Raw genomic sequence first — 17,657 nt, 5'->3', positions numbered from 1 at the left:
TATTCGCCGATAGACGCCGCTGTCGCTACTCGAGCTGAGGTTCAGTCGTCCCGGGCCGTTGGTGGCGCCGTGGGAGCCTATGGCAGCTCAAGTGGCAGCTGGGGCTTTGATTAGCAGGCGTGTTGTTTACACCACTGGCAGTGACCGTCTGGTGACCGTGCAGTCCAACGTAAGGGTATATAGTCCAACGTAAGGGGGACCTTCCACTCAGTACCGTTCAACAATCAATGACCCCTGCCCACGAATTCCACGGCCACTCCACTTGTGGCGGTGTGCGGTCTACGCCAAGAATGCGGCGCGGTGTATGTGCGGTGCTATGCCAAGAATGTCTCTACCGTATGTAATGTTGTCGCTGCGGACACCGTTGCCGTTCCCATACACCGCACTAAATCAGCTGACTCCTGCGGCCCGCGCTGGCTCCTCCACGCTTTCGGGCACCAATAAAACGAGTCTCAGCGCAGGCATGCATGCGTGCGTTTGCGTAATGCGCGAGGGTTGCTGTGGACATACACACCGCCACCAACCCATCAGCAGCAACCGTCTCCGACTGTTGAGTCCACAGAGGGGCCAGGCTCCAATTACCAAACACTCACATGCATGTGGCACTTGCGGTTTGCGCCAGTATTTATTTTTACGCCCTGACGATCGCCCACATGCAAACTGGTTAGCAGCCTATGCACCCGTAAACGCCCACATGTCCTGGGAGCCGCGCACGTGAACGCCACGACGCCCGGCGCCATCGAGACGGTCTGAAAGTGAGTCCAAAGTCCTTCAGCATGGCCGTGCCATGTGGCCACATTTCAAAATCAAACACTAAATGTCAACCGCACAGGCATTATGCTAACATTTAGGGGCGTAGGAGTAAGCGACTTTGGAACGTACGTACTGCCAAACCATCCACACTATGCTTGCAGCTTTGTGCATCTCCATCTCTAGGCTTTGATAAACCATGCGATTGACCCCACAAACGTTTAATGATACTGATGCGTCCTTTTTGGCAGCGTGGTGTACGCTTAGATCCTCAAGTCCCCGAGGATGGGCCTCCCAGTCCCTGTCCCCGCTTTTACCCCACACATCCATCCATGCACATGATGGAAGCGGATATTAAGAAAGTGCCCCCAACGAGTGCAAAACTTCATCATAAATGTATGCGTTGCTGTCCATCCACCGGTTCTGTTGTATAGCCTCAACCAAGGTTGGAAACACCCAGCCAGCAATCCTCCCCAACATCACACCAACACCTCTGCCGCGGCCTCTGGGCTGATGCGCGCGAGACCCGGTCAGGCCGGGGCAGGTGAGGGCCTGCCATGCTTTTTGTTGTGGCACCATAACCCGCACCACGAATCCACGCGCCAGCTGCGAGGAAGGATCAGAGAAGGGCAACACCACTGCCCTGTCCAGAGTCTCCAGACAAAGGTGCAAGCCAACTTCAAGCCACCCGGGCCCTCATCCAAGCCTTGCAGCAGGCTTGGCGCTTGCCTGCTGAAACACGTGTCCTTTGCAGTGCCCCCACGCCATTGCGCGACCTGTGCCCCACGGTCTCATTGTCATTTAGCGGTGTGCCCACGCTTCACCAGTTCTGTGCATGCAACCCAACGGACACATTAAACGCCCCCGCCCCCCGTATTCGAAGACACGACGCCATGTGAATGGTACACAGTTATGCCCGCAAGTAGCCAATCTCGCTTCACAGCTTGGTCGGTCATTCACCGACATACGTAGTAACACCTTAGCGCACACGTAATCACCTAACGCACGTGCAAATGCTGCCAGGTTTTGGACACCGTTCAACTCCTGAAACCAAAGCGACAGACGCGTGCCACAAGCCCGTCGGACGGCCGGCCCTGCCAAGCTTGGGTGGGAATGTGGAGACGAGGAGCCCTTGCGGCTCAGTTCGTGTTATGGGTCCGGGACGCACACTCCCAACCCTGTAACACACCATCATCAAAGTGCGGGAATGGAATACTTTCCATGTGGCCAGCAACACCACTTGGAATGCAGCATGGCCATCGCATTCGACCACGTGATATTGCACAACCAACTCGTACTGCGTGCCGCACGTGGATGCCATTGCCAATGCCGAGGGTTGGGATGTGGGTGATGTGCAGTGAATTGAATTTGTAAATTGGATTAAACTTTTAGGACGTGATGACTGGCCCGCCCAGGACGGCACCTCAACACAGCATTCTGCACACACACCCACACACAGATTCATGAGTTCCGCGGCGATGCACAGCCTGGCAATGGCTTGGAGCGCGAGCGGCGTACGCAGCGCTGTGAACATTGCAGTCCTCTTAGCTCCGCGAGTGCAGAAGCAGCAACTGACGCAAGACTTGCGGGTCCAGGCCTGACAGGCTTACACCAATGCCGCCCGCACCTGCACCCGTGCCGGTGCCCGTGCCTGTGCCTGTGCCGGCGCCCGGGCCCGCGCCGCTCAGCGCGCCAGCCGCCATGCCCAGGCCTCCGCCATCCGACGCGAGTGGCACCATCAGACGCGCAACGCGCAGCGACTGCTGCTGCTGCCCGTGCTGCTGTCGCTGTTGGTGTTGCTGCTGCAGTTGCTGTTGTTGCTGCACCATAAGCAGTTGTTGCAGGTCGCGGGGTGCCAATGAGCCCGGCGGTTGTGAAGCCCACGCAGCGCTGTGCCGCTGCTGCGCCTGTTGCCTCAAGTGCAGCAGCAGCTGCTCTTGCTGCTGTTGCTGGTGTCGATCCTCAAGGTCCTCTCGCTGCTGCTGCTGCTGCTTTAGCTGCACTCGCTGCTGCTGTGGCTGTTGCTGCCGCTGCTGCTGCCGCATCTCCTGCTGCTGCTGATGCGGCTCCCATTCGGCCGTGGCCAGCAGTGTTGACGCGCGGCCCACACCTGCCTGGGCGCCACCGCCGCCACCACCTCCCTTGCCCAGCGCGTGTGACAGCTGAACAAGCTGCCGGTGCTGATGTTGCTGCTGTTGCTGCTGCTGCGGCGGCAGGTGGTGCCGCTGCTGCAAGCCCTGCTGTAGGGCGGCGGCATCTCTCTGCCCCCGCCCCTGGCTGATGCCGTACACGACGGACTCGTCACGGTGGCTGTGGCCGCGAAAGGCGCCAGCGGCAGTAGCACCGACACCCAGACCGACACCAAGGCCGGCGCGGCCGGCTGTAGCAGCATCCACGCCGGCGGCGCGGCCCAGCATGCGCAGCGGCAGTAGCTCGCCGTCCTCGTGGTATACGTCATCCATGTCGGCATCCGCATTCGCATCCACATCGTTAGGGTGCTGCGGCTGGTGCCAGCCGCCCGTCGCTACGCCGCCGCCGGTTAGGTCGAGCTCTTGCGACTGGCAGTGGGGCGGCGCCGCCAGCTGCGAGGCAGACGTGGCGGGAGGGAACGCGAAATGGAAAATAGTTAGAGAACGCCGCATGGCTCAAAAGCTGCAGACGCATTCGCAAGCATGCGTGCACAAGCGTGTGTACAGGCAATCGTCCTACTCTCAGTCCTTAGCCCCATGCTGAAACCTACAATCTTCCCTGGTTCCTAGCATTACTGTGAGTTCAACCCCGTTTTCCCCCACCCCCGCTGCCCCAGGCTGCCCCCGCGTACCCCAGGGCTGCCCTAGTGCTTTCCCTCCCTCACCAGCGTGCCAAGTTGCTCCAGCGCAGCCGCCACGGCCATCGCCGCCACGTCGTTGCCCTCCTCAATCGCCGCACGCAACGTCCGCCCAAGCCGAAACAGCGACCCAGCCAGCTCGGGAGGCGGCGCCGGCGGCGCGGCGGCCTGCGGCGCCCCTGTCTGGTTGTGTGGGTGCGGATGTGGGTGCGGGTGAGGGTGCAGCTTGCGCCCGCGCTGCGGCTGCAAGGGCTCGCCACCCCCACCGCTGGCATCCATGTCGGCGACGCGGCTGCCAGCCTCCGCCGCCGCAGCAGCCGCACTGACGGCGAAGTTTCGTGTCGGCTGCAACAGGCCGCCACGCGCCTCAACGCCCGCCTCTTGCCCCAGCGGCAGCGGCGTTCCGCCAGTGCCTGGCCCCGGCCCGCGCAGCCTTGCGAGTCCGGAGCCCCCGCCCGCGTCGGCGGCGGCCGCCGCCGCCTCCAACCCAAGCTCCCGCTCCCGCCTCAGCCGCTGCACCAGAACCTCAGCCAAGCCCCGCACGCCTCCTGCCCCTCCACCTGCGGCGGCGCCACCGCCGCCAGCTGCTCCTCCGTAGGTCATCGCCAAGGAGTCGCCATCCAGTGCGGCACCCGCCCCCTCGCGCCCCTGCCCCTGTTGCCCGTGCGCGTGCTGCTCCTGGCCCGAGCCCGCGCTCGCGCCCGCCTCCGACGACGCCTGCAGCCCCCGCGCCTGAGCGCCGGCCGCCAACGCCCGCTGCAGCCGCACCAGCAGCTCGGCCTCGACGCCCTGCTGCCCTGCATGCGCGCCGCCGCCGCCGCCGCCACAAGCCCCGCTTGCCGCTAGCAAGAGCTGAGCCACTGACGGCTTCTGATCCTCCTCCTTCAAACCGAGTGCAAACCCTGCCAATGGCTGCTGCCGCCAGCGGCCACCCGCGCCGTCCGCGCCCCTGGAAACGCCGCCAATGCCATCATTCACCGCTGCGGCATTCGCCGCCACCAGCAGCACGCGTTGGTCCCTGCAGCCGCCGCCTGCACTTACACCTGAAACCCAGCCCACGCCGCTGCCTACACGGCGCATGTCATCATGGCCAGCAGTGCCTGCACCATCGTCGCTGGTGCCGCCAGCACCCTCGTTGCTGAGCCTTCGCAATGCAATGTGCTGCTGCTGCGGCGGCTGTAGCTGTAGGTGCTGCGAAGACAGCGGCTTCACATCTTCTGCCACAGCAGCCGCCCGCGCCAGGTATTCTAGGGCCGCGGCAGCCTCCGAGGCCTGATCCGACTCATCTGTCCCCCCGCTGACGCAGCCGCCGCCTTCGCCGTCATGACCGCCACTTCTGCCGCTCCCACCATGGCCGCGGCTTCCGCCGCCACCATTCCAGTTACCGCCACCGCCTTCGCTGTTCCCGCGGCGGCCGCCCTGATCATCGTCGCCACCATCACTCTCGGGCGCCTCCCCTCGCGGCCGCTTGGAGCCCGAGCTGCGCCGGCTGCCCCGCGGCCGGCCCACGCGCCGCGGCGGCGACTGGCCGGACGGGCAGGCGGGGCCCATCGACGTGAACCGCAGGCCCGCCGCCTCCGCCGCCGCGGCGGCGGCCGCCTCCGCCACGCGGGCCGGCGGGATGGGTATGGCAGATAACGCAAACAGGTCTGCGATGCTCAGGCGATCCTCCACGTCGCCATCGTTGTTGCAGCCCTCCGGGCCGTAGCCGTCCTCGCCGCCGCTGGCACCGCCGCCGCCGCCTGCGGCACCGCCACCGCCAACCACGCCGCCAAATTGGCCGCCGCCGCCGCCGCCACCGCCGCCGCCTCCGTCGACGTCATCAGAGGCAGCCAGGTGCCCGTCCGCGCCCACAGGCTCCACGCCATCGGTGCCGTGCGGCTGCGGTGGCTGTAGCGACGACGGCGGCGGCAGCACCGGCTGCGCTCGGCCCAGGCCCCGGTGTCCCCCAGCGTGGTGCTGGCGGCTGTAGATGCCGGCGCCCGACGCCCCTGTCGCCTGCAGCAGCGCCGTGTAGATGCGCTCCACCGTCACAGGGAGTTGCGCCGCCGCCTTTGCCGCCGCCACCGCTGCCGCTCCTGCCTCTTCCTGGGCACCCCCGGCGGCGTCCGCCTCCCCGCCATCGGGGCCGCCGTCCTCAGCCTCAGCCTGAGTCTCGCCGAGGCCGCTGCCTGCACCGTCAGCGCCGTCGTCCGCCTCCCTTTTGACCTGTAAGCCGTCGGCGGCTGCTGCCGCCGCTGCGCCCCCCTTGCGGCGGCCGCAGCGGCTGCTGCCGCCTCCGGCTCCGCCTCCTACTCCCCGCAGGAGGTCCAGCACCGATGGTAAGCGCTTTTTCAGGGTGCAGTTCCAGCGGTTCTTAATGTGGTTGTCCGTCCTGCAATTGCGCGATTGAAATGCAAGCGTTTAGATATTGATACAGCTCAACCAGGCAAAACTGGCAAAAGCGCTGGTCGGCACTGCTGCTGTGGCGATGCCAGCTTGCTGGGCGGCACTAGGCAGCAGCCAGCAACTAACCACGCACACGGCCCCGCTCACCTGCCCGGCAGGTGCTTGGCGATTTCACACCACCTGTTGCGGTAGTGGAGGTGCGCCCACAGGATTACCGCGTCCTGCGGAGGTGTGCGCGCGTAGGGCCGTTCAGGTCGCGTTTCGCACAGGCGGCATAAGCACATGCACACACGCATGCGTGCGTGACGTTGTGCAAAGGTACCAATCGTGATCACACCCAGTCGAAAGCGGCGCACAGGTACCGTAAGGCTGCAGTGGGACCCAAGTACTGGCGCACACCGGCTTCCTCTACTTGCCAGGCCTAAACCCCACACTGCAATGCGTACGCCGCCTTGCCTCACCCACGCCTGTGCCACTCGCCCCTTCCCACCTCCTGTGGCTCCCACGGACTCGTCTTGAGCGCTGGGCTTAGCTGGTTCAACCACCGCAGCCGGCAGCTCTTGCCGGAGCGGCCGGGAATGTTTTCCGCTATGCGCGTCCTGTGATGCATATTCCGAAGTTGCCAGCTGAGAATGTGCGACGGGAAAAGCGATGTAATCCAAGTCATGGCGGCCCGCGTTCCATCAACACTCTTCAGGCGTATTTGTAGTTTCTGCAAATGCCTCAGCCGCTCACCATTGCCGTGGCCCCCTCTGAGCAATCAGGCTTTTGAGGACCGCATCCTCCTGCAGAACATCAGGTTGGTAGTAATCGTGTGGTTCGGTCCCCTCCTGAGATTCGCCCAAGTGGGCCAGCATGCACTGTGTGCAAGCAGCAACCCTCCTACAAATGTATCCTTGGACAGTCTGCACGCATATCTGCATGCCCCTAGAATTTCTGAGCCTTTCCCAAGCCGTTTGCAAGGCGCCTGCAAGGCCCCTGCACCGAACCGTATAAACACACACGCGGCATCGCACCTCTGCAGTCCAGGGGCCCTGCCCTTGGTCATCGTACTTGTATCGCATCTTGATCCGGCGTTTGGATCCACTTCAGCAGCTTGCTAGGAATGGCGTCTGCGAAAGCAAACGGCCAGGGCGAGGGCAGCCATAGTCGAAACCTGTGCGCAGAGACCATGTGCACGCAGCGGACATGTTCTACTCGAACTCGGGCTGCACTGCCGTAAGCGACACACTGTAGCAAAGGCAAAGCAGTTTCTTCGACGTGTAGATTATCCCTGGGCAAAAGCTCTTGTAAAGAGTTAAACGCCAGCGAAGGACCGTTCGTCGAAGCTCGGGCGGCCCCCGGAACTCGGCGGTGACGAAACGAGCTCCGAGACCAGGAGACGGCCCGGGAGCTGATACTGAGTGTACGTATACCTTAAGATACAGTGACCATATGGTGCTGGGCGGTGAGCTGGGCGCCCGACAACAGACAAGACAAACAGAACATTTTCGTCGCGCAACGATCATTGCGTGAATAGAAGACTGCTATGTCTATTGGTGCCCCTCTGTGGCCCAGGACTCAGATCGCTCAGAAGCCGTGCGCGAAGTCATGCAAGGGAGGTCAACTTGCGTTCGTTGGCAAGCGTATGCAAATGTATGGCGCTACGTAATGAGCCCTCAGTCCACCAGACATCGTCATGGCACCTTAGACAGCTGCGCGCGTGCTCTCTGCGCCTTTGCGCCAGCTTCAACGCACCAAAACGCGTTCCACACCAGGGCCACAAGCAGGCAGTGGCAGATATAGTGTATCGCTTATTTCAGAAGCCTCTATGGCGACGAGCGCGTCCAGCATACGCTGGATGCACACTGTCAACGGCCGTCGCGCGTCTCACCTGGTGTCCTCCAGGGCCCCAGAAGCCGCACTCGCCAAGGAAACGCCCTTAATCTGACGTCCTCAGTTCAAGCTCATCAATCTGAGGATGCCAGAAGTTGTGCCGACACAGGTTGCGCAGTAGTCTATGTATGCTTGGTGCTGTGCGAATTGGTATGCTTGATAATGGCTCAAATATGCGTACTGCTGGGGTATGTGCGTGGGTGGACTTGTCGAAATCCGGCAGAGTTTTGACCTACGATAGGAAAGCGTCGCCCTGGGGCCCTTTGTGCGCTCGCGCTGCCATGGCTACATCTGTAGGCAAACGTAGTTATGCGATTTGACAGGTAAAGGCCTAAAAACCGCGCTCTCGCTGGAAAGCGCTATGACCAGATATTTTCCGCGCGCCCCCAGCGACCGTGCCTGGCAACTGAGCGAGCATAACCACCCGTAGACGAGCAAACAAACAGAGGTCCTGCTAAGCATGAACTGACGTGAACAGCCCGCGGACAGTAGTACACACACCACTGCTGCTTCACTCACATGCCCGAGGTCTGCACCCGACCCATGCAGCATCCGTCAACGCATCCTATCTTGCCACCTTCCTGTGTAGCCTACCACACTAGCGGCATCTCTGACGCTAGGAGTCCTCCCCCGCCATCGCCTCGCCGCCAGCAGCTCCTGGCCCCTCGCCCTCAACACCTGCTTCCCCGGCTTGTGAGCCGTGCCCCCTCCCCGGCCGCCCCTCCTCCACCTCACCCGCCCGCACGCCCTCCTCCTGCTTCTCCTCCTCATCGCCACCCTCGCGGCCGCGCGCCCGTCCCTCCTCCACCTCGTCGCCCTCCTCGTCGCCCCGCCGCCCGCCGCGTGCCGGCCGCCCATCCTGCTCCTGCTCCTCCTCCTGCCGCGGCTCCTCGCTCCCAGACTTCTCGCCCGCGCCCGCGAACCGCGACATGGCCGCCGCCGCAAACGCCTGCGCCGCATCCGACGCCGAGGGCGCCTCCTCGCCGGCGCCCCCTCTCCCCTGCTGCGCCTGCGGCTCCTCGCCGGGCGCCGCGCCCTGGCGCTGGCGCTTCCAGCGGTAGGCGGCCTCCAGCAGCTTGAGCCCCGGCGCCGCCGCGCCCTCCTCTGGGAAGATGTAGTCGTAGTACTCCTCCTGGCCCACCTGGTGCGGGTAAAGGGGGTTGCAAGGATGCTTAGGAAAGCGGTACAGGATGCACGGAGGGGTTCGGGGTGGCGGTTGCGGGGTTAAGGCAGCGTAAACAGGGTACGAGCATCGAGGATGGGGGTAGTTTTATGGGGGGCGGGGTTGCGTAATTTAGGGAGAGGACAAGTAGGGGCGCGGTGCTTCGGTGAATGGAAGGGGGTTAACGTTAATGGAAGGGGGGTGGGCGGGTTGCGGCGTGAGGACTGGCGCAGCGACTTGAGCACACAGCTAGGCAGACGGCGCTTTGGCGACGGTGGCAGCTGACGAGTCAGGGGGGCACTCCAGCCAGTACCCCTACGGCCCCTACACGGGCCCCGGGTGACCCCTCTCTTCCCTGAGCCGCACCCACCTCATGTCCGTCCTCGGTGGTGACGGGCCGCTTGCGCTTCACGCGGCGCGGCATCTTCTTCTCCACCTCCGACACACGCGCCGCCCGGTCCGCCTCCGAGCTGCTCGGCAGGCGAGAGGAGGGGGCGCGAGGGTTACAGGGGGGGGAGTACATTCATGATTAGCTCAGGCAATGTTTATCTTGGGAGGGGGTCAGACGTGGTCGGAACACAAGGATTTCAGTGGGGTGGGATAAGAGCCGCCGCTTTCCCCGCCTCTCGGTGGTCCTTGAACAGCACGCTCGTGTCCCTCCCCGCAACCCATGCCTCTCACATTCTCCTACACGCTGCCCCGCACCTCCCTGACTTCCGCGCCCCGCGCTCCCGCTGCCCTGGCTGGGCGCTGCCGCCGTGCCAAAACCCGCTCACCTCCACGCCTGCTCCCGCTCGAAGTCCCTCCAGGCCTCCAGCAGCAGCACCGCCTCCTCCTTGGAGTCGGGCGACACGTCGCGCAGGGTGGTGAAGGCGCGGTCGTACACAGAGCGGGCGCGGGCGGCGCGGGCGGGCGCGGACTCGGGGCCCTCCGCGGGCTCCGCGGGCTGCCTGCTCGTAGGGAAGGGGCGTGAGGAAGGAGCGTGGGGAAGGAGAAGAGCGTTGCGGGATGGCTGATGCAGAGACACAGCATGCGGGCAACGGCGGAGTGTGTGTGGGCGAGTCTTGTTTGCGGGGGTTTCGGGGGAGAGTTGTATGCCAGTGGCCTGTACTCACCCGTCCTCGCCTTCCGCGCCCTCAGCGGGCATGGGTGTCGCCTCGAAGCGCGCAAACGATAGCCACACCTGCGCAGTCGCGGGCAGCGGCGGTGTGTGTGGGGGGGGGCACATGTGCCACACACCAGGCCAATGCAGTGGGTGGGGTGGGTGGCACGGTGCGCAACGCACGCGCATCCTCATGCCCAGTTATTGGCTACAGCACATCCATTGGACGCGTGCCCTCACGGAAAGGGACAACGCCCTTTCCCGAATCCGCGCTGCAAACGCTGCACACGCATCCGCAGAGCCCGCAGCCGCCTGCCCCTCCCCCCGCCCCGCGTGTGCCCACGCCTCACCTTGACGTGCTTGGTCCGGTCCAGCAATCGCGTGTACAGCACCCGCACCCGCTCGCGCTCGCCCGCCGCGATCTCAAAGTCAATGTACGACTGTGGGCGTCAGGGTGGACGCGGACTCGGGCAGCAAATCAGTGACTCCAGCTGGGCCGACTCACAACAATGCCCGACCCGTGCCTGAGGCTGCAGAACGGCACTAGCAACCTAGCAATCCAAGCACTCCCCACCCCACCCCACCCCACCCTGCAGCTCCTTCCTCCGCCTGACCCTCCCCGTGCCTCGTCCCCCTCCCTCCTCTGCCTCCCTTCTCTCCCTCCCTCCTCTGCCTGCCTCCCTCCTGCCTTCCCCGCTCCCCACCTTCCACAGCGCCTCCGGCATGTCCAGCAGCGGCTGCCCAATGGCCAGCTCATACAGCGCCCGGGCCCTGTGCGCGGGTGTAGGCGTGGTACAGGATGTACAGGTACAGGAGCACAGGCGGCCATCAGAGCGCGGCAGAATGCAGATACACGAGGACAGGCGGCCCTAAGAGCGCGGCAGAGTGCAGAATACGTTGCGCGCAGGGCACTCGGAACCGGCTCATGCAAATGTTGCTGCTGCGGATGCACAGCCGGCACCCCAGCGGGCGTAAGCGCCTCGCTCCCAATGGCACCTCCCCACAGCAACCTTATTCCTCCAGCCGCCACCACCCAAGCTCGCCCCGCCCCCACCAACCGCCCCCACCAACCGGACAACCGCCCCCACCAAACCAGCCCGCCGCCCCTACCCCACCAGCCCGACCCCACTCTTCCAGCCGCCGCCCCCACCTGCCGGTCTCGCCCAGCTGGCGTTCCAGGTCTGCGAAGCGAACCCAGGCGCCCACGTTGCTGGGCCGCCACTCCAGGTACTTCTCGTACAGCTTGCGAACCCTGTGCGTGTGCGTGCGTGGGTGGTGCAAGAGTGTGTGTGTGTAAGGGGGGGGGTGCAAGCTGTGGGGGGGGAGGCGGGTGTGCGGGTGTACGGTGCGCAGGGTAAACCGGGGTTCAACCCGCTTGCCGTCGGGCCGGATTGGAAAATTGCTACAGTTAGTGCGTGCCTTGAACGGGCCCTGGTCCGGGTCCGGGTCCATGACCCCGCTCGCCGCAAGCCAGCCCCGCCTTGCTTCCGCCCGCTGCCATGCAACCCTGCCGGCCGGCCGCTCCTGCCTCGCTCCTGCCTCGCTCCTGCCTCGCGCGCACCTGTCCACGTTGCCCATGGTCAGCTCCAACTCGATGTAGGCCTTGAACAGCTTCTCCTGCGGTTGGTTGGTTGGGATGTGAGGACGATAAGGACAGTCAGATAATGGGGGGCAACAAGGACCATGAAAACAGCTCATTTTGGGAGTGCTTGGAGTTGCTGTTCAGAGTTCGGTGTTGGCCAGCCACTCAGCCATGAGGAGGGCTGGCACGGCCGCGCGTCACTGGATGCCGCACCCCGGGCCCACCATCGCCCACGTGCCAAGCAGAGCACGTGTCGCGGCTCTCTGAGGCGCATGCCGTCTCCCTTATGCCCGTGTCCCTGCCCGCCTTTCTCGCTGCTGCCCCTGTCACCAGGCCGCACCACGCACCTTGGGGCACAGCCCCAGCGCGCGGCCCAGCAGCTTGCGGCAGCCCTCCACGTTGCGCTGCCGGATCTCAAACTTGGCAGCCATGATCCAGATCTGGATGGGGGTGGAAAGGTGGAGGGGGGAAGAAAACAGCCGCGTAAACACACGTGGTTTTACGGGCTGCGGGTGCGGCTTTGTAGATGCGTGCGTGGGTGCGCATGGACCAAGGCACGGAGAAGGCAGGCCCGCGTGGCCGCTCCACAGCGCGTCTGCATCAGCCTCCAACACACGCTCCAGCCTGGACACCATCGTGCCCGGCCCCCGCGGCTGCTCCCTACCACACGGGACACGCACGCACGCACGCACGCATGCACGCACGCGCCTCTCGCCGCACCTTGGCGAATGTGAACTGGCGGTGCGGGATGAGGTCCAGCACGGCGCGGTACACGTCGCGGGTGCGGTCGGGGTCGGCGCAGTCCAGCTCCTCGAACAGCGCGTACTTGACCCATAGGTAGATGTAGCGCCGCCAGAAGCGCTTCTCCGCGGAGCTGGGCGGAAGCTGCGCCACCGCGCGCTCGTACACCTGGTGGGGAGGGCGGAGGGCGGTGGGTGGCGACGGGGTGGTTGGTCGGGTGGTTGGTAGGGTGGTTGGAAGGGTGGCTGGGAGGGCGGGTGGGAGGGAGGGGTCGGCGCTGCACACGCAAAGCTCCATTTTGGTAGTCGTCGATGTCCACACGCACACACGCACAAACGCACAAAGGCACAAACGAGCACACGCACATACACACACACCTCTAACCTCAACTTTGCGTGTGGCTTGACCCCTTCAACAAACCCGCACCCGCCCACCTCGCGCGTGCGCTCGATGTCCCCGGTGCCCTCCTCCAGCTTGATGTAGTCAAACCAGGTGTCGTAGTTGTACGGCGACTTGGCGATGTCCTCCTCGTACTGGAACCTGTGCGGGTGTACGGTACGTGTGGAACAACCGAAAGTGTGGGCGAGAGCGTGCTAACACGGTAAGGGAAACGAGTGTTCGATCGACCCGACTTCAAAACCACCTGCCCTTCCCAACCGCCTGGGCCTTCACACCCATGCCCACGTCCCCGGCTCCGCCATTGGCCCTGTCCCTCGCGCCCCCCCCCCAGCCGCTCCTCAGTGAACCCCTCTTGGCACCCTGCGCCAGCCGCGCCTCATGGCTCCCACCCCCTCACCCGCCCCACCAGCCCCCTCACCCGCCCCCACCCGCCCCCTCACCCGCCCCCACCCGCCCCCTCACCAGCACCCTCACCCGCCCCCTCACCCGCCCCCTCACCTGCGCTTGCTGACCACCACCTGCTCAATGCCCTCGCGGTCGCCGTGCTGCTTCTCAAACGCCACGAAGCGCTGGTACAGGCTGGGCGCGGAGGCCTGCGGCAAACATGTGTGTGTGTGTGTGTGTGTGTGCACATGAGAGCGAGAGCACATCCTGGCATGGTGTGGGCTGTGCGTGCGCGACAGGCAGCACCCGCGCCGCTGCTGAGTGCGGCGCGCCGCAAGTCGCCGCAAGTAGAGGAAGGTAATCGAGGAAGCGCCCGCCCACCACACCCGCCCGCCAGCCCCGGCCCCTCCGGCACCCCTGCACACACACGCGCTGCTGCGGGGGGCAAATGCTATTGGCCACTGCGATGGCCACTTGCTACGGCCGCACGGCCCGCAGTCCCCCCCCCCACACACACAAACACACCTTGGGGATGTGGTCCAGGGCGTAGCGGTAGATGGCGCGGGCCCGCTCCACCTCACGCGCCTTCTCCTCGAACTCAGCGAACTTGATGAAAAACTCCTCCTGCGCGTGTGTGGGGACAGAGGATAGTTTGACCAAATCCCAAAGAAACCAGGGGCGGTTGGGGCCATAGGTGCAGGGCTTTTGACTGGAGTCGGGGGCTGGAGGGAGTGGCATGTGGGAGCGAAACGGAATGCGCACGCCCCCCCCCCCCCGCCAATGCAAGGCGTGCGACGTCTTGCGGCGTGCTCACCACACCCGCGAGCCGCCTGCTGCATCTCACCCGATGCCTGGCGCCCCGCCCGCCAGCCCCCGCGGCCCCCGCAGCCTCACCGTCTGTGCGTCCTCTCCCAGCTCGTCCACTGCTCGCTCGTAGCAGCGGCGCGCCAGGCCCACCTCGCCATTCTGCATCTCGAACTTGGCGTAGCGCACCCAGGCCTGGGGAACGCGAGGGTTACATTCATGATTACTTAAGAAGAAGAGAAATTGCAGCCAGGCACATTGTAGCGGAGTTGTAGCCAGGGCGCGGAGGGGTTCAATGCGTGGCAAGTTAGGACGATTGCGGTGATGCAACAGGCACTGTGGTTGGCCGAACCGGAACGCCAGGACGGGGGAGTGGCAGGGCAGCGGCACCGCAGAGCGGCCGTGTGGAGTTCAGCCGCCGGCGGGGCAAGGTGTGGTGGGAGGTACCGGTTGTACATGTAGGGTCCCTGCGGCCGTAGCCCCACCAGCATCCCGTCCATGGCACTGGCGCCAACGCCACCTGGCCACGCCCCCGCCACCTACCACGCCCCAACACCGGCTCCAGCCCCAACCCTCCACACTCCCCTTGTCGCAGGTCACCCCAGCAACCCATCCATCCAATCGCCCACCCACCCATTCACCCGCCCGCCCAGCCGCCCGTGCATCCACCGGCCCATCCCACCATCCCTTTCCCCCCAACCCAACGCCACCCCGCCCCCACACCCCACCTTGACAGTGGGCAGGATCTGGATGTAGCGCTCGAAGATGGCGCGCGCCCGGTCCACCTCGTTGTAGCGCAGCTCAAACTGCGGCGCACAAGCACAAGGGGAGAGGCAGGTGAACTGTGTTCAGAGAGGATAGTGGACGCGTGTGGGTGTGGTGTGTGGAGGGAAGAGGGGTAGAAGGGATGTTCGGGCGAAGGAGGGGCCGAAGACAGCCACACGCACATGCCGACCATGTCGGCCGTCCAATCCCACAGGCGCATGCGTGTCCTACCCCCCTGGGTTAGCGCGGGTTTCCCTTGGCAAAACGGCGTACCCCTCGCACGAACACCCCACCCTCAACCACGAATTTGAGCAGGGTCTCCTCACTCGAGCTTACAGGGGGCGGTTCCAGCCACCGCTTTCCTTCATACGCTTCAACGCTTCCCTCCCCGTTGTGATTAGATCCGTCCTTCATGCGAACGGCTAACCCCACAGACCACGCTGTCCCCCTCGCTCTTTTGCATTGGGCACGGTGTACTTGCGGGCTCGTATCTACACCAAACCACCCCAAACCCCAAACCTCCCGCACCTTGATGTACGCCATCCAGCCGGTGTGGTCGGGCTCGAAGCGCATCCAGCGCTCAAACACCTGCGGGGCCGCAGGCGGCCGGGCGCCAGGCAAACGCGTGTCTCATGGGATGTGGCGGCCAGGCCAGCGGCCAGAAGGGGCACCCCAACCCCGCTCGCCAACCGTAAACCACCCACCCACCCGCCGCGAATGGGCACCACACCGGCATGACCACTGGCGTACACACTCTGTTCACACACACAGCGCGCCCGCAACCCTCCATGCCCCAGCCCTGCTTGACCACCGTATACACAAGCCCATCGGCAGCCCCCGGCACCTCTTTGGGACGTCAGCATCAAAACCGTGTGCGTTACGCACATCATCTATCGAGGACGGCTAGCCCCGTGGCCCCGCGTGTCTTTGGTTTCCTATGCTTGGAAATGCTGTAAGCCAACCCCCGCCCCACCCACCCCCCGGTGGGTCTTGGTTCAGTTGGGAATGGACTGACTTACCCCCACCCCCAACCCGGAAACAACACGCCCTCACCTGCCGCGCGCCCGCCACGTTGCCCAGCATCTCCTCCATGTGGATGTACTTGTACCACAGCTGATCAATGCGCGGCAGCAGGCTCACCGCGCGGTCCCACACGTTGCGCGCATGGTTCACGAAGCGGTGCCGCATCTCCATCTCCGCGTACTGTATGAGGTAGTGGTGGCGAGGATGTGGGTGTGGGTGATGGCGTTGTTAGTGGTGGTGGGGGTGTGGTGAGGAGGAGAGGCGTTTTGTGTTGAAACGAGTACGGGCGCCGTGCTGGCCGCGGCCACCACGAAGCACCACCACCACCACCCGTCCTCCGCCCGGCCTCGCACCCTCCGTCCGGCACGGCGGCAGGTTGGCCGCACGCTGCGTACTGCGCCCCGATTCCCCAGCACCCATTCCGTCCTCCCATTCCACATCGCTCGCCACACCTCCGACCGCAGGCCTCAGTCCAACCGCTACCATGCCAGACACACAGTCCTTCCACACCAGCGGCAACGGCCGCAGCAACGGCCGCTGCAGCCCCATCTGCTGCTGCCGTCAGTTCCTCGCTCCACCCGGAGTTGCCGACAGCTTGCCCCATCACCCCACTCCGTCCCATGCCTCGCCCGCCTGGTGCCTTCGTACCTTGCAGTCCCCTGCTCCAGCCCCGAGCCCCGCCGGCACAACCCCATACCGTTCTGCACACACATACACGCACCCTTTCCCCGCGTGCTTTTCTAATCCACAAACGCACACGCGTGCATATTTGTTTCCTTCCCTTGTGCTGTCGCTCTAACACAGGCGCACACACGCCCTCACGCACCTTTAGCCACATGCTGACGTTGCGGTACTCGATGGCCAGGCATCGCTCCCACACCGAGCGCGCCCGCCGGAAGTCCTTCTGCTGCTCCTCCCATGTCGCGTACTGTGTGTCAGGTGAGTGGGAGGTGTAGGCAAAGGTGGGGCGGGTGGAGGGGTTGTTGTTGGGGGTGCTGGGGAGGGTCAGGCAGCAGGGTCCCACAGCGTTGCAGAAACAGCGGCGGGGTAGGTTGTGAGGAGACCGTGCTAAGGAACGGCGCATGGCTCAGCTGTCCGGCCGGGATGCAAGCGCACAGCAAGGTTGCAGGTGTGCCCTCCTTTGCCGTCGTGCCATGCACCGGCGGGGCGCAGCGAGGGAAACGCGGGACCTGGTCAACCCACCACGCGCTGGTGTGGCAGTGGGGGTGCTGTGCGCGGCTGGATGTCTCGCAAACTGGTCTTTGACTCGCATTTTCGTTGCATGCCATATGCTGGAGCCACCTCTCATGCCGTAGCATGGACTAGCAAGCTATCGCAGGCCCTCTTCGGCCCGGGAAGACCACATTTCGGGACCGCATCGGCGGCTTTCTTACCTTGACCCAGACACCGCCATTGAAGCGTCCCACACGGCGCACAAGATCCTCAAACTGCTTGCGCTTAGACAAACGGTACTCGGCGAGCTCCTCCGGGTCCGTGATAATCTGCTTGGGTGCCTTGTAGTCATCCTCAAGCTGGATTTCCTTAGCCTCGCGAAGAAGCTGCTCCGCAGTGATCTGCTTGTCTGCAGGCTGCTTGTTCTTCACGCGCGTCGTGCGCGGGAGTTGCCCCTTTGGATCGCTCATGGCTCCTTTGCTGTGTCTCTAGTTCCCAATGGGAATGTGGTAACTATAGAGTTAAGTTGGGGCACAGTCTGGCCCCAGGCTGGCAGCCTGGGCGTCAAACGACCTAGTCGTAGAACAGTTTGGCAACACAGACAGAACCCGTAAAGATATATCCGAAGACCCCAGCAGTACACAATTGGGAAGCGCGCAAAGCTGTATGAAAGGGGACCGAG

The 17,657-nt window shown here is 64.4% G+C and overlaps 2 protein-coding genes across 2 annotated transcripts; both read right to left on the bottom strand.

Moving 5' to 3' along the window:
* Positions 1 to 114: 114 nt before the first annotated feature.
* Positions 115 to 8,005, bottom strand: CHLRE_14g621050v5 (uncharacterized protein). The gene is made up of 7 exons (XM_001689803.2): positions 7,839 to 8,005; positions 6,982 to 7,077; positions 6,701 to 6,750; positions 6,456 to 6,564; positions 6,113 to 6,186; positions 3,605 to 5,951; positions 115 to 3,332 (listed from the first exon to the last, which is right to left on the bottom strand). The coding sequence occupies exons 2-7, from the start codon at positions 7,027 to 7,029 to the stop codon at positions 2,295 to 2,297; spliced, it is 3,666 nt and encodes a 1,221-aa protein (XP_001689855.2). The 5' UTR covers positions 7,030 to 7,077; positions 7,839 to 8,005; the 3' UTR covers positions 115 to 2,294.
* Positions 8,006 to 8,144: 139 nt separating this feature from the next.
* On the bottom strand, positions 8,145 to 17,605 carry CHLRE_14g621000v5 (uncharacterized protein). Its single transcript, XM_043070180.1, has 19 exons — positions 17,197 to 17,605; positions 16,629 to 16,730; positions 15,833 to 15,982; positions 15,308 to 15,367; positions 14,743 to 14,820; positions 14,105 to 14,209; positions 13,736 to 13,834; positions 13,325 to 13,419; positions 12,862 to 12,967; positions 12,407 to 12,595; positions 12,034 to 12,126; positions 11,666 to 11,721; positions 11,255 to 11,356; positions 10,809 to 10,875; positions 10,455 to 10,544; positions 10,118 to 10,185; positions 9,779 to 9,952; positions 9,373 to 9,472; positions 8,145 to 8,981 (listed from the first exon to the last, which is right to left on the bottom strand). The coding sequence occupies exons 1-19, from the start codon at positions 17,443 to 17,445 to the stop codon at positions 8,457 to 8,459; spliced, it is 2,508 nt and encodes an 835-aa protein (XP_042916853.1). The 5' UTR covers positions 17,446 to 17,605; the 3' UTR covers positions 8,145 to 8,456.
* Positions 17,606 to 17,657: the final 52 nt, after the last annotated feature.

Source organism: Chlamydomonas reinhardtii, chromosome 14, assembly GCF_000002595.2.
Source record: "Chlamydomonas reinhardtii strain CC-503 cw92 mt+ chromosome 14, whole genome shotgun sequence".
NCBI lineage: Eukaryota > Viridiplantae > Chlorophyta > Chlorophyceae > Chlamydomonadales > Chlamydomonadaceae > Chlamydomonas > Chlamydomonas reinhardtii.
Note: the sequence above shows the minus strand (reverse complement) of the source record. Positions and strands in the feature narration are given on the sequence as shown.

Bases quoted from the DNA above. Each gene is read 5' to 3' on its own strand.
- CHLRE_14g621050v5 (XM_001689803.2), bottom strand. From the start codon at position 7,029: ATGCGATACAAGTACGATGACCAAGGGCAGGGCCCCTGGACTGCAGAG. The intron at 5,952-6,112 runs GTGAGCGGGGCC...GCGCAATTGCAG, and splicing joins GCCAAGCACCTGCCGGGCAG to GACGGACAACCACATTAAGA. The intron at 3,333-3,604 runs GTGAGGGAGGGA...TCTGCCTCGCAG, and splicing joins TGGAGCAACTTGGCACGCTG to CTGGCGGCGCCGCCCCACTG.
- CHLRE_14g621000v5 (XM_043070180.1), bottom strand. From the start codon at position 17,445: ATGAGCGATCCAAAGGGGCAACTCCCGCGCACGACGCGCGTGAAGAAC. The intron at 11,722-12,033 runs GTGCGTGGTGCG...AACCAACCGCAG, and splicing joins CGCTGGGGCTGTGCCCCAAG to GAGAAGCTGTTCAAGGCCTA. The intron at 10,186-10,454 runs GTGAGGCGTGGG...GCGACTGCGCAG, and splicing joins ACCGGACCAAGCACGTCAAG to GTGTGGCTATCGTTTGCGCG.